This window comes from Brachyistius frenatus, unplaced genomic scaffold, assembly GCF_029030835.1.
Source record: "Brachyistius frenatus isolate BFR_SWC_R1_liver_20210118 unplaced genomic scaffold, ASM2903083v1 Contig_30, whole genome shotgun sequence".
Taxonomy (NCBI): domain Eukaryota; kingdom Metazoa; phylum Chordata; class Actinopteri; family Embiotocidae; genus Brachyistius; species Brachyistius frenatus.
Genome location: NW_027210629.1, coordinates 1632426 through 1659906, shown reverse-complemented (window position 1 = coordinate 1659906; position 27481 = coordinate 1632426). Strand labels below are relative to the sequence as shown.

Sequence of the window (27481 nt, the reverse complement as noted above, 5' to 3'; positions counted from 1 at the left end):
GTCTAACAAGCAAGACACCAGCAACTTCCACTGCCTGTGTGTGTTAACATCTAAGGTCGGTACAAGTTTATACCTTTTTCCCTTTCTAACATTGAGGTTCACTTCTTGTGTATCAAATAAACCACACTGCTCAATATAACATCTTGGTAAAAAGTTCCAGTGTTGTCATTTATTCTTTTGCATACCTTCCCTGAGAGATACCCATGTCCCCAATTATGTAATCTAGTCCGATGTAGCTGCCCGTCTGCACACGTTCTGCTGCGAGGAGGAAGGCCATGCCAGCGACGCTCTCCACAGTGTCCCGTCGCTTGTTCAGAAGGAGACGCTCCGTGCTGAATCCACACTTGTCGCTGAACAGGAACCCAAAAGCTGGATGTGAAGAGAAAAAGGCAGAAATAGCCAGAGGACAGAAGTGTAAGAAAATATACAGGAAAGGTGGACATACAAGGGAAGACAGAGGTGGGATAGAAGAAGATGACGTGACAATCAGAAAAGGTAAAAGAGGATTTAAAAAAAAAAAAAAAAAAAAGTTTGCATTGAGAAAATAATTGATTTGGTTGAGCTATCAATTCATGCAAAAAGCCGTGGATTGCTCGCTCTGGAACAGGTTTAACACTGGCTAACTAACAAAGGCTGACACAAGAGGGCGCTGTAACACAATCTTAAAAAGCTCAACAAAGCCCTACTTGCTATCCTCATCACACATGAGGAGGAACAGCCCGATTAAATTCAGTCCTTGTTTCTCATGAGCAGTTCCCATTCACATTCCTCTTCTGGTTGCAATTAAATGCATTTCATAAATAGTTTATGGGCCAAAGGCAGTAATTACCATAATCCAGGATCCATATAGGCCGACATGATTATGCCTGTTCACTCAACCATCCCATACAATCTGAGGTCTACACTGGGGAAGACCAGTTAATTTGCATGTGTCTAGGGAAGGTCTTATAACAACTAGGGCATGATAATGATAACAGTATAAGCCTGCCTAAAGGCTGAACAGACAACTTTGCAGCAGTTTTATATGATGTTATGTAGCAGGGATGCACTGGTACTGACTGCTATAGCATCATAATGAAATGGACACCTGAAATCTTTTACAAAGTCTGAAACAAAAGCGAACTGGTTTAAAGTATGCATTTTTTGATACCAGCTTGTCATCACTACTGATTAAATTTAGACACCATGTTCGACTATTTAGACTTTATGTTTGGCGACTAGTGGTGTGGAATTTGTTCATTTTCAACGTTAAAAAGTGATAGTTAACATGCATGTTTTAAAAGAGCCTGTGTCATTAGCCTAATATTGGAAAATTATGCTTCCATTCATTTAAAAAAATAATTTCGAAAAATGGGGGCAAATATAATTGATGCGGCAGAAAATTAGTCCCCCGGCAACAATTCTTAATTTCACAAATTTACCAAGTACACAGCGCTTTATAAAATGACTTTCTTTACAGCATGTTAAATGTTGACTTTGCAGCACCTGTCACAGAAGAGGGTGCAAGTTAAGATTTGATTCAAGTTCTTGCATGTTTTTTTAAAATAAACTCTTATAAAGGGGCTGTTTTAAAAAAATAAATAAATTTTAAAAAATGAAATTGTCAACTCAAACTGTAACTTTGCTAGTCGTGACGTGGCGCGAAGGGACAGTGTGTGTGTGTGTGTGTGTGTGTGTGTGTGTGTGTGTGTGTGTGTGTGTGTGTGTGTGTGTGTGTGTGCGCGTGCGTGCGCGTATGTTTTGTCCTCTGCGTTTCACCCTGGCTTGAAATTCCACCTCATTACTGACGCACACCGACTCCATCCACTCAGTCTTACACGAACCAGAGAGCACAGGAATGTAGACGCTCACACAAAAATGACAGGGGTTGTGCTGCCCTATCAGATCACAGAGGGATGTGACAAATGTGAAAATGACTGTTTTTGATGCGGGCTCCAGCCGTGGGAGGGGTAAATGTTGATTATGAAAATCTTCAGATCAAAACTTAGTGACACCGACACCACTGCAAATCCCAGACTTCTACAAACACAGTATAGATACATCAACAAAAGCAGCCTTGCGGGAGGAGAACGTGATGATTGCCAGTGAGGATATGAATCAAAGTGATACAGTCCCTTAGTGAGAGAATGCGATTTTAATTGAGGCCGAGCAGATGGTTGGGGATGATGATCCTTTTTAAATTAATTCCACCTTGCTTCGCTCAGGCAAGCGGAATGCCAGCAACAGATGCAACTGCAGGTTCCTTTTCCAAGCACCATCCACTCCCACACATACTCAGACAAAAGCTATATTGGTTTCATAAATCTACCAACAACAAAAAAAAATCCAACAACATCAAAGCCATTACCATGGTGATAAACTAAAACACCAGGGTGCTTCATCTACATTACACATGCAAAAACAGAATTCAAAATATAAAACGGTGAAGCATCTGTGTTCTAATAATCTTCCTCCAGATCGAGCACAATGCTCACCACTCAGACGTGCTCTGAGAGCTAAAGGGGACGGAGGAGCTTAGTTGTTGCCTTGGCCAAAAAGAGGCCCAATAACAGGGGCTGCTCCTCAGATAGTCAGTTCGTCAATTAATTAATTAATTAATGCACTTGGCATCAACAACAAATAACACGGATTGATTTTAGTGAATTTAAGAAATAAAGTCAGTCCAATTTTATACTACGTTTTTCAACATTTCGTCTTCAGCAGCAACTTTAAATTGCTTCAACACCTCATTTACTCCTCCATTTTCGATTTACATCTAAATAAAGAGTCAAAGGACAGGCACAGAACACAAACCCAACCACATGTCGCAGGCTTACCGGGTGCAGGTGGTGTGTGGAAGGTGACCTCGGGGCTGTAGGGGCTGAACATGGAGTTCCTGCAGCTGCGGACTCTGAAGGAGTAAAGGCTGTTGGGCTCCATGTCACACACCACAGTGCTGGAACTGTACACCCTGTCTGTGGCCCTCCAGACTCCATTGTCCTCACCGTCCTCTTGGGTAGGGGACTGACTCGGGCCTCCAAGTCTGGACAAAAAAAAACAAAAAAAAGATTTTAATGATTAGAATAATTAGGACACAGACACACACACAGACACACAGAGACACACACACACAGCTCGTCTCTGGGTCTACTTCCACCCACCTGCGGTACTCAAGCATGTGGTGATCTGTAGGTAGGTGGTCATCAGACAGCCTCCAGCAGATCGAGGCCTCATTATAGACTCTGCTGTTGGACAAGTCGATCAGCGGCGGGTCAGGAACTGGAGAAGAGGAAGAAAAGGCAAGAAGACCAAAGTAACCAAATAATAATACGTAAACCATAAATGGCAAGGCGGTCTACAAAAGGTGATCCTAGACCAGTTACGAGTGAGTAAACAAGTAGACCTCGTGTTTGAGGGAGAAGAGGCCTAAAATATTATGTTTTACATGTCTCATATGCAGCTAACAAAATAAAATATTAAAACGCTGCCAAAATTGAGCAAAAGTGGAAAAAAAATGTGCCCACGTTTTAAAAACATTTCACATTAGAGAGGCTAATGCTGGAAAACATTTTTCTTTGCGATTAGCATGATTTAAACAGATTATATGCATAAATTGAAAATGTGGAGTGAACACAGTGCAGTTACAGTAAAAATCACTTGGATCTTAATCATGCCAAGTACTGCACTTCCGCTGAATCACTTGGGGTTTAAGCAAATGAAGCAATGCAAGTGTGGCAAAGATTGGATTTGGTAGGATCAGGACTACACTCAGGACAATGGACAAGACTATCTTGCATAATGGAGCTTAAGAGGTTTTCACAGACTCACTGCCAGGAAACACACTTTGTAAAAACACTCCGACCATCAACACCACCACCACCACCTCGCTCTTCCTCTCTTCCGCTTCACCTTTCTTCCACTATACTTTGCCATTAAATATATTATGTTTTTCTCCTTTTGGTAGTGGTAGAATTTTCTTGTGAAGCATCAACCTGATTTATGTCAGAGGACGGATTCTAATGTTTTCAGTCACATTAACATTTACAGTTCCCAGCTAATTTTTGTACAGAAACACAATTGCATGACATTAACCATGTAGGTCAGCGTCTTTCGCTCCAGGATCAAGGCGATTTTTTTTTGTCTCCACATTTATATCACTTTCCCTGTGAGAATCCCCCTCCTCATCTCCTTTGTCTTATCCCCTCTCTAGTTCGCTACGCTTCCTATTTTTGAAATTCCCAATCCGTCCCTTTTCTAAAGCTCCTTTCCCCTACAGATGGATTCCTCTTGTCGACCAGTGTCACCACAGTTACTGAGCTTTCTGAAGACTGAGGATTAACCAAGTGACTTCGGAGGCTCAAAGTCTTTTGGCCCTGCCAGCTCTCCTTCATGAGCATGTCTCCTCTCACAGCCCAATGCTTTTTTTTTTTTTTTTTTAAATGCACAAATGCACTGCTATATTGGTCTCAAACTGTATGTACAGAAACACGTTTACATTATCAAATAATGCAAGATAAAAAATAGTATTTCATTTTTTTACGTCTTCACATTTGTTTCTTGGAGAATGAGGAAATACAGTCACGAGAAATTTTGCAGTTTGATCTCTCAACCATTGGCCATTGAGCCTTACAAATAGATATAAACAAAGTTTCCTGATACTGAAGAGTTTCAATCATTCATGTAGATGAGTAGTTATCGAGGAGAGTAATGAGTGACCACTCCAGAGTTAATGAGACACCAGCATTGTTAGAGAATCCAACCATATGCTACAAATGTGATTTCATGTTTTCACCTGTTTCCAACAGATGGACCAACAAGCAAGGACCAAACAGGGCAGACAGCCACCCAACACAACAGGCAGCACTAGATCAGTGACTCAAGGAAGAAAAAAACAAAACAAAACAAAAAAAAGCACTATTGATCACATACAGTGCAGACCGCTGCCAGACAGACAGAAGCAAGGCCAAATCACTGCAGGGAGTTAGTCTATTTTATGTCCATTTTCATTCCCCTGCGCCTGCTGAAAATGTTTCAATAATTCATATATTTAAGAGGGTGTTTGTGAAGTTTGTCAAGAGGAAATTGTTGAAAGGAGCGCTGTTCTCAGCCCGACATTTTAAGGAAACTCCATCTGAAACGGACCACAAACGGGCATTTAGACTTGACAAGGCAGTCTTTCACAGCCTCTTAAGAAGCAGAGCATGGGGTCAAAACCATAGAGTAGGGCCATAGCTGGGTTAACATGGGAGAGAAAGCAAACACATGGTTATCCAAGAGAACAGGATATAAGAAGAAAACAGGACAGACATTGAGCAAAAATCCAGCATGGGAGCCTTACACACCAACAAGCCGCCTGGCAATCACATCTAAGATTTTAGAGTACGATATCAAGTGATGTTTTTTGCTGACTGTTGAGCAGAGGACAATACTAAAACCCTCTTTGCAGCAAGATCTGACACGCATTTATGTTTTAAAAAAAAAAAAAAATCTTGAGGCTGACTTAAATTTCTTTTTTCAGTGTCCTGTAGACTTTATTTGAACTGGATGAAGACCAAGTGAAACTTTCCAGAGACACTGTGGTGGTTTTTACTGCTGCATCATCTGCCAAGACTTAAATTAAATTACTGCAGTATATAAAATGCACCAACAGCTCCTTTTCCCCCTCTGAGCTCAGCATAAGAGCATCATTTACTCCCGCAGGCCATTTGGGATTAAAGACACACATCAATATGACATAATAATCATATAATAGCTCAGCCAAATGCGGCACGCACCACTTTCCCAAAGGGATGCAGCACTGATTCATTTAAGCTGCATTTTTGTCATTAAAAACTCAAATAAGCTAAATGATGAATATTCAGTCACTTTAAGAGTAGATGAGTTATAACTCTGTTAATACTGTTAATGAAAAACAAACTAGATTAAGAAAAAATTACACTTGCATAGAAATTCAGCAATTAAATTTAAAAAAAATTGCAATTATTGTTTTTTGCTTATTTGGTTAAAAAAAAAACAAGTGACTGTTACTAAATTTTGAATGCACATCAACACAGTCATAGAAATTACACAATTAATGGTTTACATGCATTTAGTTTTTTTCCACTTCGTCACAGATGATGAAATCACAAGCAATTTCTTCAAATGTTCTTTAACAGCTTTCTGGGTTGAGAACTTATCTCAATACAAAGTTATCTTTGAACAGTATGTTCTGGAGATGCAGTTGTTCATTGTTGTGTGCAATATCATCCTCCTGCTTTCTTTTTTACACTGCAGCCTACTGATATGTTACATTTCACTGACATTATTTGGCCAAAAGAAGCTTCAAAGACAAAAGCTCACACCTACACTATAAAACCTACTTTTCATCACCATTTCTCTTCCCCTCTCTGTCTTTGTGGGTTTCTGAGGGAAACATTTTCTAGCCATTTATAGGCAATGTTTTTGGAATACAGAGCTTTCAGTTACTTCCTTTATCAAACAAATCACAGTGGAGTTCATAGTTTTGTCCAACTGTATCTTTTAGTCCATTTCTAGTTCGTTTAAATCTACAGAGCCAACCGTAACCTCTGACATGGGTCTCACGTCGCTGACTTGAGGCAAACTGCTCTCCCCTGTAGCAACAAAAGCCCACAACCACAAACTCACCCCCTGCTTTGTTTGTCACCAACGGTCACCGAGACAACTGTCCGTTATTTATTTGCATCCACTTGCGCAATATTGGATCTGCGCCAAAGACAACTCGGCAATATCAGCAACCTATATTCCACCAATCATTTTTTTTTTCCACATCTAGGAGCACAGCTGCCACTCAAAACGAAAGCCTTTATTGCCACCGACCAGCTCGTCATACACAGACAGCTGCTCTTAGTTTTCAAGATGACCTCAAACACTAGTCAACTGTCACTGGCTAACTGACTGAAAGAGCTGTCACAATTTAGTCACCGTCTGCAACAAAGATTATTCAATACTGTTCTGCCTATCAGTCACCCAAACGCAAGATGTCATCAGGTTAAATAAAAACTACAAGAAAAGGCGTTTGAAACAAGCCTCGGCTGGACTTAGCCAAACATCACAAATAATAATGACAGTAATTACTGTTTTCACCAAATATTGCCACACACATCAGCCAAGCATCTTTATGATAAATGTCAGAGACTATTACTCTTTACAGTGCTAACATTGCCTCTGACTGACCTTCTACTGACTTGCGATTATTCACACTTCCTAATCGAGACATTTTTGCTCAATTATCTACAGAAAGACTTTTAATTTTTGCTTGTGGCAACTTTGACTGATTACTTGAATTTTTGCTGTTATGTCTGACAACCTTCTTCAACACACAAAGTTCTTGAGCCCTTTACAGCGCTTCAACGTTCACAAAATTAACTGGCAAATCCGATTTAAAACATAACTTATCCCTGATCGAGATGTATAAAAGTTTATTTAGCAGAAAATTGCTGTTCATCATCTGAAAAGCACTGTACACTCCCAAGACATTATTTCAACAGTTGAAGTTTGTACAGGATAATTACCGTGTCGGTATTCTGACAGCGGTATGTCGCAATATTAGCAGACATGATTATTCCTATTCCTCGAACAGCACAGTCTGCTCTTTTTTTTCCTCCTCGTCATGGCCTCAATAATGAGTAAAGCTAAAGTACCGTAGAATAATGTATTTTCTAACAAGGCAGTAATGCCAGTGCAATCAGAGAAGTATGTATCCTTTTATCCCCGGGAAACTTCTACCTGAGCAGTTGTTTACAGAATGAGCCTTTGTAAATCAGCAGACCAGAACAAAGCTTCACAGAGCAGTAAAATCCACTGGGAGTGCTCCCATGTCTCTACGTGCTTATCCAATTTAGCTGCCCACAGATGACCTCTGACCTCTTAGCACAGCAGAGTTCACAGAGTTGCGCCTGTGATGGACAGGTAATGACAAAACACTTATTATGGCCACATTACAGAGTTTTAAAGAACAGCTTTATGTGTTATACTTACGAAATGTCAAAGCTCATTATTATGTGGCCATGGTTTGCCATGCTCAAGAGGACATGAACAAAGACCGTCTTCATATTCATACATGAATAGCAGCAGAAAATGTCACCATATTTTCCAGACATCAATTGATGGTCACTTTTTCCATGAATGAGCAGCTTGCCCTTTAAAATCAGTGGAATATTGTTTGAGCGCAGAGAACCCCTGCAAACAGGGTTCACAAAGAGGCCCGTAAACATATTCATATTTCAGTCACATTGAAGTTCTGAAATTAGCAAGAGTGTCAAAGTAAACATCATACCTGGGAAAATTAAAGCACAGTGCAAGAAAACAAATTTTCATTTCACATCATATAGAGCAACTGAAATAAATCGGCTGTACCTCCGCCAAAGCACATCTCTTTGAGAAGAGTTTCCTCTCTGGACGTGTCCAGCGCGAACTCATCAAAGCAGGGGTCAGCTGCAGGGTGGAAGGTCCTCAGAGACTCTGTGGCTTTCTGGATCCTAAAAACATACAAGGCAGACACGGCATAATAAAACCCTTATTAACAGAGGGCCGATTTTAAATTTGGATAAACATACTTTTGGAAGATCAACAATTATATTACCACAAAACAGGACCACTATTCACTGCAGGCAGACAGGTATGTCCCAACATATGTTTTCTTTTCAATTTAGTACTGTGGGGTCAGTTGTGTCTATATTTATATATCTTTCAGAAGTGAAAAAGAGGATAAAAAAATAAAAAAAAAAAACATGTGTCGACACGAGAAAACTGAACAGGCCGCAGTATCATTGCTCTTGAGTGAAATGATTCCCGGATTAACCAAAGCGTCTAATGGAGATCAATTAGTCAGCTTAGAGCAGAAGCTACTCCAACACACTGACTGGACACGGCGCCGTCTTTCCTTAATTGCCCTTGAATTTGGTAACCTGTGTGCACACGTGTTCCCGACACACTCCCGTCACCCAAAATAAACGGGACCAAATCCCAGTTAAGATATCGGTCGCTGATGATTCACTGTATGTGGACAAAATGAGACACGTCAATCTGTCATTGTGGAGTTTCTTTAATCATGTTTCGTTCCTGTAATTTGATATCAATTATCAGCTGGTAATCTTTTTAAAGCTGTTTATTTAAAGATTTGACAGTTTAGTCAAACGCGTCACGTTCCTGTTATCGGAACAGAAGAGGACAACTTCCTGGACACTGGAGGTGTGTTTTAAGAGCACAGTTTGATTACTCCACATCAAAAGAATAGCGATGTACATGATTATACATTTATGAGTACTCTTAAATCACCGACTTCTTTCGCTCAAGGATCGTTTTAACTACAATATTTCACCCAACAGATAAATCAGTTTTCAGTTAAATTGGACTGTAGCACCTTTATCACAAACTTAAGGGTCATTTGTGCATCTCCACATTGCCGCAATGCTGATATTAAATCAGCAATACTTGCAAACTATTATATCGTAATACATACACTTTATTTCCTTGACTTTAAGACAGGATTATAGTTGATGATACAATACAACTTTCTGAACTCTTTCAGAGTTGGCCATTATCATTGATCAACATAGAGTCAAAAAAAGTCATTAATGATAAGGTCAATATCGCCAGGCTGTGTACCTGACATGCAGCTGCTTTGCAGTCTGTACAAAGCAAGACTGATCGGTCTCTTTCAGCACCTCCTGAGCGTAGCCCACCAGACCACTGTTCTCCAGCATACCTTGGTACTCCTCCACCTGCGAAATAGCACCATTGCGGAACCCATTTGTTACTACAATTATCTTGGCAGCATGATCAGAAGAAAAGGCTTGTTTTCACTCTTTTTCAGACAGATCTTGAGAGGTAAAAAGAATACACTCTTCATGAGTTTAATTCAGGCATGAAGAGTTAAAATAAATAACATGAGTAGAGGATACTCAACAGGATTTTATACCTGGCCTTTGAGATGGTCCAGGCGTCGGGTGCGGGACTGTTCGATGGACCGCAGCATCTCTGATTTTCTCTCTTGCAGCGTCTCAAACAGATGCTCAAAGTGCTCGTTGGCTTGACGCTCTGCTAGCTGGCCATTTTCCTTTAAGAGCAAGAGAATTTTATTATTAATATGTACAACGTAAATATAATTTTCTTTTCATATATCGCCTCCCTAAATTAACATACAAAAAGGTACAATAAGTATGCCTTTCTTCAGAGGGGTCAGAGTGCCGAGTCAACCAAAGCACAAAGAACGTGACGATTCCCCCCTTTCTTTTCTTCTCCTCACAAGATTGTAGAGAAAACAGTGACACGAATAGGTACAGTTCTACTTACTCATTTTATTTCAACTTTTGTTCGATAGAAAGTTGATGAACACAGTTAATAGTTCAATAATACATGACACCCCCCTTTTGTAAGTTATACTCAGAGGCATATTTATTACATCACATAACTACAGTTTAAAGAGGGAACAGGTAGTGGAGCAAAAACTAAAGCTCACCGCAGACATCGGTCTCTATTAGTCACACACACTTCCCTCACTGAAAGCAAAGGTGCATTGAATACTCCTCTCATTTAGAACCAGCATCAACATAAAAGGGGAAGAAGCTCAGAGGCTGAAAACCAGACATCATGAGGAAAGCTAGTAGCCAAATCCTGTGTTTCCTCGTTTGCGTATTGTTTGCTTAGTGACCTTCCTTATTCAGACGGAGAGAATGTACAATTGTTCCCCAACACAACAGACTGGTTTCAAGAAAGCCAAGCAAACATTTATGTCTGTAAAAACGAAACAAAAAAATACATTCATTCTGCTTTCTAGAACCATCACCTTAACTATATTTAAAAGCAGGTTCAGGGTTGAAATGTACCACTTTCACCGTGTTAGGAAATAATTTCAGAGACGTTAAAATAACTTGTGAAACCTCTTTGGAAAGGAGGAGTAGGTGAAGTTAGAGATCAGAAATGGAGGCTTTAATTGACGAGTTAAATGCGTGCAGTGTGATTGTAAATTGTAACGAGCAATTTGACCCTTTGGAGATTTAAAATAAATGATAAAAACAAGGAAAAAACCTGCCCCACATACTGTGAAGTTCTAAGAGTGGAGTGAACAAAGGATGTTGGCGTCGCAGCAGCATGCGTCAGCTCTCTTACCTCGGTCTGATTGATGAGCAGCTCAAGATCAGTAATCTGAGTCCTGACCTGGTCCTCTTTGCTGATGAGGTAATGGATACTCTTGGCCAGCTTCTCCTGGTGAGAGAAAATATCAGCCGCATTTACAGTGAGTTTCACAAGGCCTTAAACTCTGAGACACAAAGGAAATATCTGCACCAAACACTGCAGACACACAGAAGTTCATTAGAATATGTGCCAATTTAAGGAACAGAGTGGGATTTATCTGCGTCTACAGATGTGCTCACATTCCCAAGCATTAGTTCTGATAATATTCTCTCATCTCATTACTGTCACAGCCTCAGCTATAACCAGAAGTGATTCCCGATTGAAGAAAACTTCCGGACATGAAAAATGACGGTGCATTTTTGCGCATCAAGTCAATTGAAACCCGAACCATTTCCAGGCTGACAAAGGTTTCCGGGACTGTTCAGGATATCTGATATGCCTTCCAGCAATTTAAAGATACAATGCACACAAAATCATGGGGAACAAATAGTCTCATTTAATATTAAGCACCCCATTGTTTGTGTCAAAACACAAACCAGCATATTGAGTTTCACACAGATTCCTGCCTCGACTTGCTGAACCACCTGGCAACATGCCCTTTAAACTGGATGGAGTTTACGCCAACAAAAATAAATTGCTACTCAATACATTTTAATTTAAAACCCATTCTGTTAAAAAGGTTCAATGTTTTGTGTTGCCTACTTCTGCCGTGACAACAACACAGTCCTGAAACACGACTTACTGACATTTTTGTCACCACATAAGCTCAACCCAACACTCAGACTGATTGAAATTAAATCTTCGGAGAGACAAAAATCTGATGACCACACACGAGTCTTAACCCAGATAGTCAGCCTGGGTTTTGGTTTCAAAACAGAGATTGATATCTACAGCGTGTGTATTTCAGCACAGGTACAGGTCAGGCATTAATATTACAGCAGGAGATGAGCGATGGAAGGCCAAGTCGGTGTGTCATACAGCACCACAAAAAAACTCGCTTTCAGGTTTTATGGTAAATAGTGTAGCTATGGAAACATCGTATTCCTAAAAGTAGCTCTGTTAACAGATGCTTGACTGAACGGAGAAGCAATCTGCCTTGAAAACCTTGTTTAAATTTTTTTTTAAAACGTCAATAATTCTAAACTCGAAGGTTGCTTTGCTCCACCATGACTACTTCAAGTCATTGTTAACAGTGGTATTGTGTGCAAATTCGGGTATACCCGTTGTCATAAACCAGTATTGTGTAACACTCCGATTTACTCAAGTATTCCCAGATAACTAAATAAACTCCAGCGCATCCAGTTGGCACACAAGTAATCAGCTTATCTTCTCTCGGTCTGATTGTGTTACCTTGAGGATCTTGTAGGCACTGCTCATGGAGGTGACTTTGTGGTTGGCGTGGGATCCTCCCAGCTTGCACAAGTGACACACTGGTCGTCTGCAGACCTCACAGTACATGTTCACCTTCTCCATCTCGTGCTCCGGACACATGAGCACCTGGGAAATTTCAGACAAGACATACTTCATTGTTCCCCGAGGAGCAGTTTTTCTTGGGCACAACTGCTGCACACAGCCGCATACTATACAGTTACACTAGCTACATAATCTACAGAACAGTCAGGAGTTAAAATTAGACCGAAGAAAGTATGCGCGCACACATACTCGACAGCAAAGTTCAACAGCACAGATTACTGCACACTGGTTTCACAAAACACTGATCAAAAACTAGCTGAAGTGAAAGAGGAAGGTAAACTTAAAGACGTAAGCTCATTGTGAACCATTTCCTGATGAGTCTTAAAATAGAAGTTAAATCAGCACTTTTTAAATGCCATGAAAAACATCAGAAGCTATACACGACTACATTTAGCTGCTTCATCAATAGAGAATTGGACAGAAAATGTCAATATATAGACAAGGTTGAAAAACACTATCAACATAGAAGTCTTGTTGGAGCTCTCTCCCCCCGAGTACATAAAGATGACCGAGTCTCTATTTACTGTACTAAACTCACCAACACCCATAACGTCTTATGAACAATGAATGATGAGATAAGACAGTCACAGATTTCTAGCGTTTTGCATTAAACTGCAACATCTGACTCCATATAAAACATTTCCAATGGATTCAACCTCAAGACTGAGCGTTGATAAATCTATACACGCTACCGTTTGTTTTCCGTCTGATGTGACAACTTATCTCCTGAAAATGTTCAAAGTCCAACTGACTCGAGATGTTTCGTTTGTCGTCTTTGAGTCTGATGGTAAAAGAAAAAGAAACCTCTCGCAGGTAGAGATGGTAACTTGCCTTGGGCCTAAAATTCGTGGTGGGACCGACGTACTCGTGCTGGGCTTTAGGCGTGCCCCAGGGGTGATGCAGCTTGAAGCACTCGTTGCAGTAGCTCGCCTTGCAGTCCATGCAGCTCTTGGTGGCCTCCTGCTGCTGTGGAGGTTTGCAGATGTTACACATGATCGCGATAGCGGCGCGCGCAGCCTGCCGGTAGCGCTCCACGATGTTCTCCAGGGTGAAGTTGCGGAAGAGCATGCTTATGCCGCGCTCGCCGAGGTCGATGTCGTGCTGGCAGCCCGGACATGGGATGGTGGTGACCCGGGGAGTCACAGACCCTCTGCGCCACCCCGGAGAAGAGATAGAACCTGGAGGAGAGCAAAGGAGGACAAGTGAGGAAAGAACATGAATAACATGGATTCATAGCCTTTTTGCCACCCAGTTTCCAGTCTTGTCTGAGGCCCTATTTTGACACGAGAGAAACATGTGTCCTATGACTTCAGATCACACTGAAGGAATAGTTTCCAAGTCAAATTGGGCCTTTGAAAAATGCGAATCCCGTTTCATGTTCAGCAGATTCTGGGCCGAGTTTCACAAAAGCAGCCTTAGCTCATCAGCGCTGACTTGTCAAGAATGGTCTTAAGGCAAAAATGTTTTTGGACACATCAAGCCTTCAATAATAGGGCCTCAGTGTGTCTCCCTTTGTGCTTTATTTCCACAATGACCACTGCTCAATAGAGGAATGATGTATGGAGCGAAATACCAGCACAGGCAAAGCATTGAGCAGTTGTCATACAGGGGGAAAAAAGTCCAGGAAGACAGATCATCCAAGAGTACTGGGGCAATACTGAGGAGGGATGAGATGCAGGATAGTCATGGGGAAGATAGCATCCTTGGAGCTTATAGAGGGTTCTCTGTTTGTTCATTCATTCATTCATTCAATATTTACCAGAGGAGTGAAGAGTATTTTAAGTGCTCACAATGATCTGGACAAAATAAAATATTTTTTTTGTTCGTATAATGAGCGATTGAGAAAATAAAAGTAAGACAAACCACAGCATTTTGAACTCAAGCGATGCAACTGAACAACACTGTGGGACATGGAAATTAAGCAAAAGTTTTAAATGAAAATTTCAAGCAATTGAACTATAATAACTCAAATGTCCAGTTCAATGCATCAACACTTTTTCCACAACATATCTTCTCTTGAAGCTATGCTTTCAAGAGATTGTCACAATACACGTGCTTGTTATTGATGCAGCAGCATCATAACAAGGCAGAGACACAGGAACATGAGGTGGAGACATAGGAACTGCTACACAAGGCCACGTTACAGACACAAGCAGGGTCTGTACAACACTGTTGCCACACTCAAAGCCAGCAAACTGAAGTCCATACACGCAAAAATTTAAATATTGCTTCACGTTTTTGGGGGACAGGGGAAGCGAGGAGTGCTGGATTTATCTCAGTTAGCAAGCCAGTATTTCCACTCCGTTTCCGAGGACCTGAAAATTAAATCAAACACTCCTCAGGTAAGCGAAACACAGGAAAACTACTTGGGAAAAACAGCACTTCCACACACACACACACAAAAAAAAAAAGGTGCAGCCGAGGGAAAAGCAGTGAAAGAACAGCAAACATAAACTATGTGATGTCTGTAGCAATGTGCATGCTGTGTGAGCAGAACTGAAGACTGTGTCAGTGCAGGAACAGTTCAAATCTGTCGATGATCTGACAAAGGAAATGAACTACTGAGCTATGTTTGCTGCACATCAATTACCCTTCCTACCCGAGCTCATTTGAAAAAGATGAACTTAACATTGTGGTGTGACGTTATGATGAAAACCTTAGTCTGATGATGGGGATGAAGAGGACATGGTCTTGTCAAGGCAAGCGAAGTCATTGGACGAAAAGGGAAGTCTGGCAGAAAGCCTCCATATTTAAACCTGCGAATGACGCAGAAGGTCATTTTCTATCCTGCAAAGACAGTGAGCGAGTGCGTGCATGTTATTCATGTGCACGTCATGTAGGGATACTGACTCCGGTTCTCTAGTCAGGACAAAAGGTGTGTGCGAATAAATTCATATGTCCATACAGAGAAGCCTGCAGCAGAGTGTGTGTGTGTGTGTGTGTGTGTGTGTGTGTGTGTGTGTGTGTGTGTGTGTGTGTGTGTGTGTGTGTGTGTGTGTGTGTGTGTGTGTGTGTGTGTGTGTGTGTGTGTGTGTGCTGGTTAATGGAGCTGCAGCGGGAGGCTGAGTCGATAGCACAAACTGACGAGTCATTGCACAGCAAAAGGGACTGGATTTTTCGCCCTGCACAGATCTTCAGTCGCAGTACGACGCTCGAACTGAGCACTTTAAGGTGTCGTGACAGACGTAGTCTGGTTACTGTAAATATGAATGCGTCGGCAGTTTTAACTGAATATTTGTTAAAAACAATTAAATATGGCTGGTGGAATCTGGTATAGCATCCCGGCTCATCATTTCATTGTTCATTTTACAGGGCAGATAAAAGTCTGTGGAGTTGTGCTTACTTTAGCTTGATGAATGTGATTTTACAATCCAAACATTTGTTCTGACATTTTGGTCCGTCAGTCTGTGCTCGAGAGTGATTTATAATTTTTTTTTTTTTTTTTTTAAATGTCAGAGATCCACATTAGGTTTCTTTGTTTCCTATGCAAACATAAAATCTGAATTGTCAAGCTATCATCACATCAAGTATCAAGAAGGCTGACGAAAAAATAAATCCCTATTTTCGCTTGCTTTTAAATCGACATCTTATGTCAACGTTTAGGAGGAAAGAAATCTCTTTTGTGCTTTGAAGAAAGAAGAGGATGGCATTTCTTCTTAAAAACATCCACCGAGTATGTCAAATAACCACATTAGCTGGCTTATTAGGAGCAACAAAGCTCACATTCAGTCTTGTTTTACTTGGCCACGACACTTATATCAGTTCATCACGACTAAAATGATTAGATAGGCTGAGACACGTCTGTGTTCTAATAAACTGTTTCTCAAACACTGACGATTGTCAAGTGAAGCATAAAGAGAACCCTAAAGGCAAACCGATATTAGTCAGTAAAACCAAGTTAAGAATCTTGGCAAGCCCAAACATATTGTAAGCTTTTCCCCTCAGTGTGCGTTTGTTTAACTCAGAAACAACAGAGACCTACAGTTCTCCGTCTCAAGAAAGCTGCTTTGCCACCGTGATTAGAGAAATGAATGCAAAGCTTAGCTGTGCACGCAGATACGCACATGCACACACATTCCTGCCCCACTTCAACTCCTAGGAAACCTCCTCGCCCCGATCTCATTAATATTGGCCTTGGCTCCTTTCAATGCCTTTTAGGCACTTGGTAACCTCACTGTCTTTAATACGCGCCCCTCCATTAGGTACTACTTGGTCAGTCTCCTTGTACGCCGACTCATCGTCCTCTTCAAGGGTCACACTGTTCCCCTCTCCCTTGCTTTCGCTCATTTTTCTAAATGACAAAATTCAATGCTAAAGTTTGAAAAAAATAAATAAATAAATCACCCGAAGCATTTTATTTTCCTCTTCCGAGCACCATCTTAAAATGCCCTGTTGATTTTAAGTAAAAGAATTAACACTTTCATGCTCAGTGGACATTTTTAAGGGTCTTTTAATTTCAGCTATTAGTACCTATCATTAAGTGCCTAATGAAGAATTAATAGCATGCTTTACAACATTAATTGCAGTAACTCCCCTGAATAAGATCTATTCTATATATAACCAGTGGTGTGAGTTTGTACGGTCATGTTGACAGGGCTAAAGTGGACCATGTAGAGAAAAGGTAGAACCAAACTAGGGTTTCACAGGGGGTTCTAGTAACACTGTACTCACTACTACAGCTACTCAAAACACGGAGCCCGCGTCTACCTCGACTTCCAAACGACCTTCGCACTGTGGCTGCAAGCAATGAACAGAGAAGTGAGGTGAGACCAACAAGAAAAATGAAACAATACATAACGTGAGAAGATGTGTGAATCCAGTTTTTTGTAAACAAAAACCAAAAAAAAAAAAAAAAAACACATCATGACATTGGAGAAACAACAAAGCCAACTTAAAAGTAAACTGAGGAAACTATTAAACAAAAATCTGGCAATGCAGTTCAGAGTGAAATACAAAACAGCATTTAAACAATTCATACAGGATGTGAACAGTTATTAGAGTACAATCAACTCTTAATTTATTTTCAATGTTTACTTTTACACCGTCTGTGTGGGAAAACTTACTTTCAGAACTATTTTGTTTTTTTAAACAAATAAAAACAATTAAAAAAAAAAAAACACCTTACAAATGAGTATATTCAGGCTGTTGTCTTGTTTGGCTTTTTGGGAAATATACTAATTTGTTTTCAAGAAGAAGAAAACTTCCCTTGAAGTGAAATGAAACCAGGATGTGGTCAGCTTAGCGACATGGGCATAAACAGTTGAGGAACACCGACAGACCTCTCCCGTCGAACATGAAGCTTTAGTCTCTGCCATGACATCTTGTACGTGACGTTAGCCTTCAAGTTTGCCGTTAAGCCGGTTTTACAGGGTTTCCATTTTTTTTTTTTTTTTTTAATAAACCGAGTAGACGCAGAAAAGAGTAAAAGCCATCCATGTTTGAACCGTTTGTCTGAGCTGGCAGTAACGTCGGCTCCATTCGCTAAATCATTAAAAAAAAAATCCAGCCATGAGAAGTTCAGCTGTCAAAACTAACTGATGTTATCCTGCTTTTTTTTTTTAGAACCAAGTGTTTTAAACATTACTACAAATTTCAAGTGGTAATTTTTTATTTTTTTTTAAACAGGAGCTCCCGTCAAAGCCGTGCCGATGAAGTTTCAGTGACCGCCTTCCTCCGTCTCGGCAGCGCGGCGAGGCTGTCCAAGCTGATAAATATAGCCCCGAGTCTCTTCTTCCTCTCCCTTCATCTAAAATCCCCTATTCATTCCCGACAGGCAGGTTCCGTCACCGCGGCTACCAACGATCTGACCTCCCGCTGGCAAACGCAGTCGGAGAACCGCGAGTTTGTTCCGTAACGTACTTCGAGGTTCCCCAAATATTCTTAACGCAGTGAAATTTAGCGTTGTGTAACCTGCTGGTTGAATACAATTAACACAGGAACAACCTCACCGAATAATCCCCGAGGAAACCTCCACGTGTACGAGACCCACTGCACGCTTCACGCTGGCCGAATTCATTTACTTTCCTTTAACTGTACATTAAAATGAGGATTATGCATGACTTAACACTGCGCATCCATTTAAATTTAGGCAGCAATAAGAGTGCGCAAATTACACCGAGGCTATTGTCACTGCGCGAGCTGGCTCTCGGCGAGACGCGAGATTTGTTTACTTAAAAGCATGATTTGATTATTTTCTGCGGCAACAGATGCAGTCCTGCCCGTGAAGAATGAATTCATTCAGGGTGAAGAGAGGGACTCTGAATGAGGGAGGCTGTGTTCGAGAGCCCGGCCTCGCTGGTTTTCAACCGAGGCTGAATGGCCCACAAAAATGTTTTCTCCTCACTATGCTCTGGGGATCTTTTTGTTTTGTTTTGCTTTGCTTTGCCCTGGACGTCTGGTTCATATTCTCAGCGTTTGCTCTGAGGCAACCTGACATCTTAGTTAAAGATGGAAGCACCAAATATTAAGTTTCATATAGTATGGGCCGCTGATTCGTATATATATATCATAATTAAGCGTACTGTTTTAGGTATACTTTATTTTGTCACTTTCCCCAATATGAACACACAACATACTCAAAACCTACCTCGAGTAAGTGTCTAATAGAGTGGCAACATCGACTCAATTAGTAGATCGACAGAAAATTAATCAGACTATTTTAATAAATTAATCAATGATAAAAAAAAAAAAAAAGAATTGTTAGCTGCCTGTGTGTAGTATGGATTTGGGACTCGGGTGCTGTGTGTGCATTTATTTTGTCCCAAATTGTGTCCTAGTTCAACACTGGTTTATTGCTCAAGCTGTCTTTAACAAACGTGCAACCGTTTCACAACGCAGCGTTTTGCAGTTAGTTCAAAATAAGTAAAGTATGTTAGTTATTCTGTATCCCGACATACAAGCAGAAATTTTGCATTATTTTGTGCTTTTCCCCGTTAATTTTGTAGCCGTCTCATCACCAAGTAGCACCTCCTCTGTTTTCTTTACGAAACGCACTGTGGGGCGACAGTAAGCTCAAAAACCTCGTGTTTTTAGGATCTAAGCTGACCAATCATCTCTCCAGCATGAACATCCCGATTAGAATTAGGATGTATTGGAAGTCAGAGACAGCTCTGGTCGCACCAAAAAGACCAAGTGTGCCAATGACACGACATCTTTAATGGGAATGGCCTTCGCCCAGAGCTCTCGGGAGGCAGAAAGGCAGCCTTGTGTCCCACCGTGCCGTTCTCAAGGGTTAGACATTGACCTGCTCCAGCCTGGCCGCAGCAGTGGGACGTGTTGAGCAGAGAACTTTCAAATGCTGTGACGACTCAACGTTCCCTCCATTCAGGTCAGGTTGGTTTTTAAAAGAGTTTAAAATACCTCAAAAGGAGATTGCAGATGTGCTTTGTTCACTCGTGTGTACATAACACACAACCGCCTGTATATCTGATTAAAGGAGTGGAAACGATCGCTACTCCGCATGATTGAAGGGGATGTTTGATGGCCCCGGGCCATTTAAAAAGGCAGACAGTGAAGACAATTGGAGGTTTGAGTAAGCTTGTCAACAGCTCTTTTGCCTTGAAAGCCAAAATACAGCTCGTCGAGTTCCTCTGCTCTCTTTAATGAAGCCTGTAAAAGCAGACGGTATTAGAGGACGTGATGACTCCTGGTGTTATGGCCGAGTGGTGAAATTATTCAAAATGATTTTTATGTTTGTTCTACTTTATCTGGGACAAGAAAAGGGAGGAGGGGCTGTGTCTGCGCCACACCAAAACCTAAATATCAAACAATAATACTCGGCCCAGTTTCAGCCTTGCTCAGTTTCCATGAGCCCATTCAGTCTGATCCATTAATTTGCATTGGCTAAAGATTTGCTTATTGGCTAAAGATTTGCTTATTGGTTAATGAAGTCCTGGACTTGTTTGTTAGTTAGGTAGTATTTTTTTAAATTTGCATCACATAGTTCCTTAATGGAGAAATACTTGAGCTTTTTCAATGGAAGTAAACCCCAGGCGGGCTCAAGCCAATGAAACCTGTTGAATCATGGAGATGATAAAAAAAAAAGAAAACTGAAGTTTTATGACGGACTAAATGGAAGTTGTCATGACTCCGTTTGCCTTTCCTGGAACCCATTACAAACAGCCTAAGAAGAATTTGATACTTGCATTTCCTATCACCGGATTATTAGCTCCCCATCAGCTCACGTTACTCTCATAATCATGCAACATCACAAGCACTAGTTCCAACTAATGCATCAACACACTGGTCTGAAAAGCCTTTGACTTTGGAGATATGTTTGATCCACCGCCTCGTACTAATCTTCCCGCAATAAAGTCCTTCCTGTAAAAGAGAAAATAAATATTTCAGGTTTCTTACCCCGAGACCCACCTGATCTCACAAGCCTGTCGAGCCTCTCCATGGAGGGCGAGGGCACCCTGGACCTGGGGCTGCCCGGCAGGGAGCACTCTGAACCGGCATCAAAAGAGTCCTCGTGGTTCAGCATGAGCAGCTCTCGGACACACTTGTGGCAGACGCTGTGCTGGCATGGCAGGATCAGAGGATGGGTGAAGAGCTCCTTGCAGATGGGGCAGATCAGCTCCCTCTCGATGTTCTTGATTGGGACCTGATGATGGAGACATGTTTGGTTTTTTTTAAATGGTGAGATGTTGCAGGATTTTTTTTTTTTTTTTGCAAGAAGCATCACCACAACCTCTTCCCTCCTTTAATACACTCCAACAAGAGACGAAGAGGCGCGAGGTGAAGTCAAACACGGAAACAGCCTCAGAGATCACTCTTGATAGAAGCTTGGGGGCACGATGCAGCTTTCTTTGAATCTTGGAACATTTGAGCTGAACAATACAACTGGGGGGAAAAAAAAAAAGGGGGCTATTGTCTTCAAAAAACAACATTTTTTTGCTCCATCAGAAGGGAGGAAGTGTTCTTTTAAGTGGGAAGATGGATGGCAAAAATCATTCTTCATCCTACCCAAGTCAATTTATTTAGAAGAAAAAAAAGAAAAAAAAATACTAGTTCAGTCCCTCTTGTAACTGCCCCAGCCACAGTTGTATTTACCGAGTTTCTGATGCATTACATAAGACAGGATTAACCCGGCTAAATATAGAGAAACAGTGAAATGCACGATTCCAGCAGCTCACGTTTCCACACATAAAAAAGACGGTTTAGTTTCCACAAGCGGCTCCACACCGAGAACTGTCCTCGCGAAGTGCGATTTATTTCAGGTGGTGCGATTTAAACATCCTGATGAAGCGAGTCCTCCTCCGGCTTCTTCTTGAACAAACATAAGAAAACGCCTCGGCACGTGTTTAAAAAGACAACACACAGCAGGATAAAGGAAGTTTACGCAGAAGGGGAAGAAAAACAACAACAACAACAACAACGTTGTTCCCAAACTTCTCCGAAGAGTCTCGTATCATAGAAATCAAACGAAGATTGGACTCGGCAATGAACTACTATCTTTTTTTTTGTTTTTTGTTTTGTTTTACAATGCCCGCTCTCTTTGCGTCCACAGCGGCGGCACTACGGGCTGTTAAACAATGACGAGTCGAAATCGAAATCCACAAATCTACTTTTCTCCCCCAACTTCCAAACTCTTACCGCAATCGTGCCGCTCCGCCGCATCTCCGCAGACATGATGAGGGAGAAAATGCAAAGCCCGTGTGAGAACAAACGCCTTCTGTCGACACGGCGTTTTTTTTTTTTTGTTTTTTGTTTTTTTTTTTTGTTTTTTTTTTAGTTCGGCCGGAGGACAAACTTCTTCGGACGCGACCAGCAGAAGATGCCGACAGCGACGGCTGAGTGAATTTAAATAGAGTGACGCTGCAGCTGAAGAGGGGGGGAGGCAGCGCCGGGGCGGGAGTGAATCAGCAACCTCTTCCCTGCTGCAGTGCAAAGGCGGGCCGAGGCGGGGGAGGGACGGGGGGCAGACAGACACGAGGTGGGACTGTGAGGGAGGTGGGGAGAGAGAGAGAGAGTGGTGTTGTTGGTGGTGGTGGTGGTGGGGAGAGACTGCACGTACGAGCCGCCGCCGCTGCCTTTCAATTGCTGCACGTAAACTTCAATAAAGTCATCACTCCAACTTATTCTGGCCCTTTCAAGTGTTTAAATATCAGCACTGTTTTGCAATTCTGCACTATCATCATTATTATTATTATTATCATTATCATTCAATAAATCCTTCCACTATTGTTTAGTTAGTTTAATTTAATTTAATATTTTTCTATTTTATTGTTTATATTGTGCATTTTTATATTTAATATTTTTTTTTACTCTGTTATTTGTATTGCTTTACCCTGTATCTATAATGCTGCTGTAGTGACAAAATTTCCCCTTGTGGGATTAATAAAGTATCTATCTATCTATCTATCTATCTATCTATCTATCTATCTATCTATCTATCTATCTATCTATCTATCTATCTATCTATCTATCTATCTATCTATCTATCTATCTATCTATCTATCTATCTATCTATCTATCTATCTATTTCAAGCTAAGGGATCTATATGTTGGCTAAGGTAAGAGAATAGGTAAGCTTTATTGTTTTTTTGGGGTGCAGTGTGGATTGAGCCACATGCACAGTTTTACACAAAATTTTGCACAAAATGACAAGTCTGGGGATCACCAAAGCCAGCAAGCTTTGTCCACGAGGGAACGTGACTGTCTGTACAAAACTTGATGATGCAATCCATCAGATGGTTTGTAAACTATGTCATGCTGAGCCAAAAAGGTCAACTGGATCCGATCCTAGACGTCTGATGCTATTTCACTGAATAAGTGAAGACTTCCAGCAGATTTTAATACCAGAGTAAGAGTCAGCAGATAACCAAAATCAGTCGAATTTGTCCTCTAAGGACTCTGATTATGTACAGCAGATGTCACAGCACCCCATCCAACAGAGACATTTCCCTCTGAACTACAACCTGCTGGTGGCACCATAGGGGATCACCAAAGTCAGTATAGGAGTCATCTTCGAAGGACCATAAAGGCTTGCACGCAACTTTATGGCACTTCATCTAATATATTGTTGAGATGTTTTAGACTGTGTCCAAAGTGGTAGACTGAATATTGCCACCCATGGTGCCACACTGCTCGCTTGAGAAGGCTATACAACGTTCAGGAACTCCATGTTGCACACAAACAGCGCAGCACGTGTACGGAGCAGAGGGAAGTAATAACTGCAGTGAGTAAGTATTGCAAGTTACGTCGCTCGATCAACATCAGCAACCTGAGTTACACTCATGCTTGTAAGCAGTGGTATGTACGCCTTTGTGATTTCACAATGGACATGAGCACAGAAATGTCATATTTTGTTTCAAACTCGGCAATGGAGACCCTTAAAATGCCTCGGAAAACCTACGGAAATGAAACTGTGGGCCGGGCCGGGGTGTTTTGAGTGGAGTTTACTTTTCCTAAGGGGCAGAACGTCACTGTTCAAGACCGAAGAAGGTGCATCAAAGTCAGGAGCGGCCGAGTGGGTTTTCTTTAACATTTGCGTCGTTATTCATCTTGAATTCTTCCCCCGGAGTCGGACTGTCAACACAGAGTTTAAACTGTGACATTCTGAGGCGTCCGAGTGAAAATATTCGGTCCAGATGTCCTGAAATGTTGCGCGGTGGCACTTCAGTCGGCGATGGATCTTCAACATAACGGGGGGCCCACTCGTTGAGCTTTCAAAACGCTTGAGTTTCTCGCCCACAAAAAAAACTAATTTGAATTCCTGCCACTTCTTTTTGTTCCCCAAAATTTTGACACAAAATTTGATGTGTGCTCTAAAAGAAAGAGGCAATAAAGTTGCAATAAAAAAAAATTGTAATTGGGTCATTAGTAAAGTGTCTTATACCAGTGTTAGCAAACAAAACACAAAAGCTCTCAAATTCAGTATTGGTTATCATTTATACAAAAGGCTACCCAGGTTTCCAGAGTCTCCGATCTCAACACTGGGCTACTGTATTCAACCCTCACACACAGAAGGGTCCCATGTCAGCTGCAACCTCTGTTCACGTTGGTCTTTAATTATTTCAGGGGATTTACGATCTGCTAACATTTCGCCGCAGTGGTTATTGGTGAGGTCTGCTATTAGTTTTATTGTACACCGGGGCCGCCTTGTAAGTCAACCCAATCATGTTTTGGTTATAGAGAACAAAATGGACTGCGTAACAGTGTGCGGGGGGCTTGGGGCTGGAGGGGTTGGGAGGAAGCTGTAATTTCTGAAGGAAGTAAAGTGCAGCATTGACAGTTTTGTGCAGCAACAGAGAATAAAGTGGAGGAAATGTTTGAACTGATATACCGGCCAACATGTGCACAGTCAGTGGAGGCATCTTTACTACTCTGCTGAGTCATTCATTCTTTTCCAGCAGCATTTATTGGCAGCGAACAATACAGACAGTTTCATTGGGTCCTTTGTAGTGGTACTGTGGACTGTATCATCTCGCTTTCGCCTCATCGTGAGGCGGTTGCGAGTTCGGATCTGCCGGCTGGCCGTGTGGAGTTTGCATGTTCTCCCTGCACCTGCTCCTGTTTCCTCCCGCGGTCCACACATACAGGTTGGGTTCACTGACAAACGCCTGTAGGCGTCAACATGACCCCGGCTGTTTGTCTGTCTCTATTTGTCAGCCCTGTGACTGACTGGCAACCTGTCCGTGGTGTACCTGGGTTCTCCAGGATGGGGGTCCACCCTCCCCACAACCCTCTAAAGGGTGATTAGTGACCTGGTTTTATTCTCAGAGCTAAAATGTTTATGATACTGTATAATATCTGGAGCATTTCCACAATATAAACCTGGTCCAAATTCGCTAAATCTATTTAACAGTGTCACACAGCTGTTGGGAAATTTTGTGACATTATATTCACTTGTGCTGTAGTCTACGGAACGAGACAAAGAATCGCTCACAGTGAGTCCTCTGTTGTACATTATGTTTGCTGGTATCTTAATTTTAGGTGATAATCCCAACACTACTTTACTCTCATGTAAACCAATATGTAATGTCCAATATGCAAGACAAGTCTGATTACATGACTGAATTTGGAAACTGAAGCTGGCCAGAGAGTCAGTTGCGTGTACACAGTCTGCTCTTTGTTTTATCGCGTGAAACGTGCGCAGATCTCCGTGCACGCATGAATGAATGTCAGAGAGAGTGTGATCGGGAGAGATATATTTCAACACATTCTGTCAGTCTGAAATGGGTGAAATGGGCAAGAAGGACACCTCCCCTCCTCCTCCCCCTCCCACCTCTATGCAGGCACATACACACCTCAGCGCTCCGTCTCGCTGCACAGCTGCTGCCAAGTGTCCCACATATTGACAGAAGTCTGTGATCTCCCTGCAGCACTATCCAACTACCAACACGCCCAGAAAAGCCTCTAATTAAACTCACAATGCTCTTTTTTTTTTTTCTTCTAAAAATGGAAAAGAAGACATATTCCTTGCAAGACAAAGCCTAAACTAAAGAATATAGCAGGGGAATAGAAAGGGGGGATCTAGGGGTCTATTAATACCTCAGATCTTAAAATATCAGAGCTAGGTTAGTGTGAGTTAGTGGTATATCAGTCAAATATAACATTGAATAAATAATTCAACAACACAGTGTTACACAATACATATTCTAAAGGAAGAGAATAGAGGGCGTGGGTCTAAGTACAGGTGGCCTAATTGAATTAATAGAACAGATAACCAGTTAATAATTCAGATCATGGGCCAATATGAGCAGTTCATCTAATAGAACACAATGTGACATCAACACAGAATAGAATAGAATAGAATAGAATAGAATAGAATAGAATAGAATAGAATAGAATAGAGAATAGAGGTCTGTGGGGATCCTTCTCCATCCTCTGACAGCCCTGCAGGCCGGCCCGGTTGACAGGCAGACCGCTGCTGTCAGAAGGACCGTAAATCATTCGGATGAGACTCACCTCGCCCCGCTCGATCCGCTCCACGATACTGGCGAACTCCGTCATGTCCTCAGAGTCCGACATGGCTTCGGATGATGATGGTGGGAACACAGTATACAGAGCGGTCAAGGCGCACGGGAATATATATATATATATATATTTTTTAAAAAGGTAAAAAAAACAACACACAAACAGCAGCCGCCGGCTTAAAGAAACAGGATGGCAAGCTCCACAGCTTCACAGGGGAGGTGACAGTACATGAAGAGAGAAGAGCCGCTCCTCAGACCACATCCCCTCCATCACCATCCTCTTTCATCCCTCCCTCTCTCTATGTCTGTCCGAAAAATCTACAGTATATGCGCCGGCTGCAATTAGATTTTTAGTTAGCCTCATCTTGGAGGGAAAACCCCGCCCTCGTGTAGTCTACTGTACCATCTCCCTCCTTCTCCTCCTACATCATCCCTCAGCGGCGATGTCTCGACGCACAGAGCTCTTTGTATCCGCCTGATCTGCCATTTATCAACCTACAGGGAATTTAATCTGTCTATCACTAGAAAACAATCATATTAATCTCATCCTGAAGATTAAGGGGCAGGAGGAGGGAGGGAAGGGGGTCATAAATCTGTTAGTGCCGCATTAAGTCAAGTTGGACATTTACGCATGTCTGGCAGCGCGCTCAAGTGTTACTTCATGGGTCCACTTCTGGTCATTGCAAGCCAAATTTGAGACTGCAGCAGGTCTTTGGTCGTTCAGGGTTTTATTTGTGTGTGTGTGGGGGGGGGGGGTTGTTGGGAGGAGTTGCCCCTTGTTTTCCTGGGGGAGATAAATCGCCACTTGAATGTGACACATCCAAACAAGAGACCCGTTTCACGCTTAGAGCCGGAATGTGAGGCGACTGCGTGAGACCGGATTAAGTTCTTGTTTTTAATTTTTCTGGCAATGCCATTTGTTCCGCGTCAGCAGATGGCATCATGGCTTCATG

General features: G+C 41.8%; 1 protein-coding gene across 8 annotated transcripts in view; it reads right to left on the bottom strand.

Moving 5' to 3' along the window:
• The window catches only part of trim36 (tripartite motif containing 36), a 31632-nt gene extending 4521 nt beyond the window's left edge, over window positions 1-27111 (bottom strand). Inside the window, exons 1-12 of one of the 8 annotated variants that reach the window (XM_069699487.1) lie at window positions 26521-27111; window positions 20965-21211; window positions 17281-17346; window positions 13441-13787; window positions 12487-12633; window positions 11110-11205; window positions 9920-10057; window positions 9607-9722; window positions 8356-8477; window positions 3141-3258; window positions 2817-3022; window positions 186-369 (exon numbers count right to left, since the gene is read on the bottom strand). In XM_069699487.1, coding sequence (XP_069555588.1) covers window positions 186-369; window positions 2817-3022; window positions 3141-3258; window positions 8356-8477; window positions 9607-9722; window positions 9920-10057; window positions 11110-11205; window positions 12487-12633; window positions 13441-13787; window positions 17281-17346; window positions 20965-21211; window positions 26521-26583 — 1850 coding nt within the window. In that variant the 5' untranslated portion in view covers window positions 26584-27111. Of the gene's footprint in view, window positions 1-185; window positions 370-2816; window positions 3023-3140; window positions 3259-8355; window positions 8478-9606; window positions 9723-9919; window positions 10058-11109; window positions 11206-12486; window positions 12634-13440; window positions 13788-17280; window positions 17347-20964; window positions 21212-22203; window positions 22381-26520 lie in introns of those variants that run through there. The other 7 variants (XM_069699488.1, XM_069699490.1, XM_069699491.1 and 4 more) reach the window with 7 other exon arrangements.
• Window positions 27112-27481: the final 370 nt, after the last annotated feature.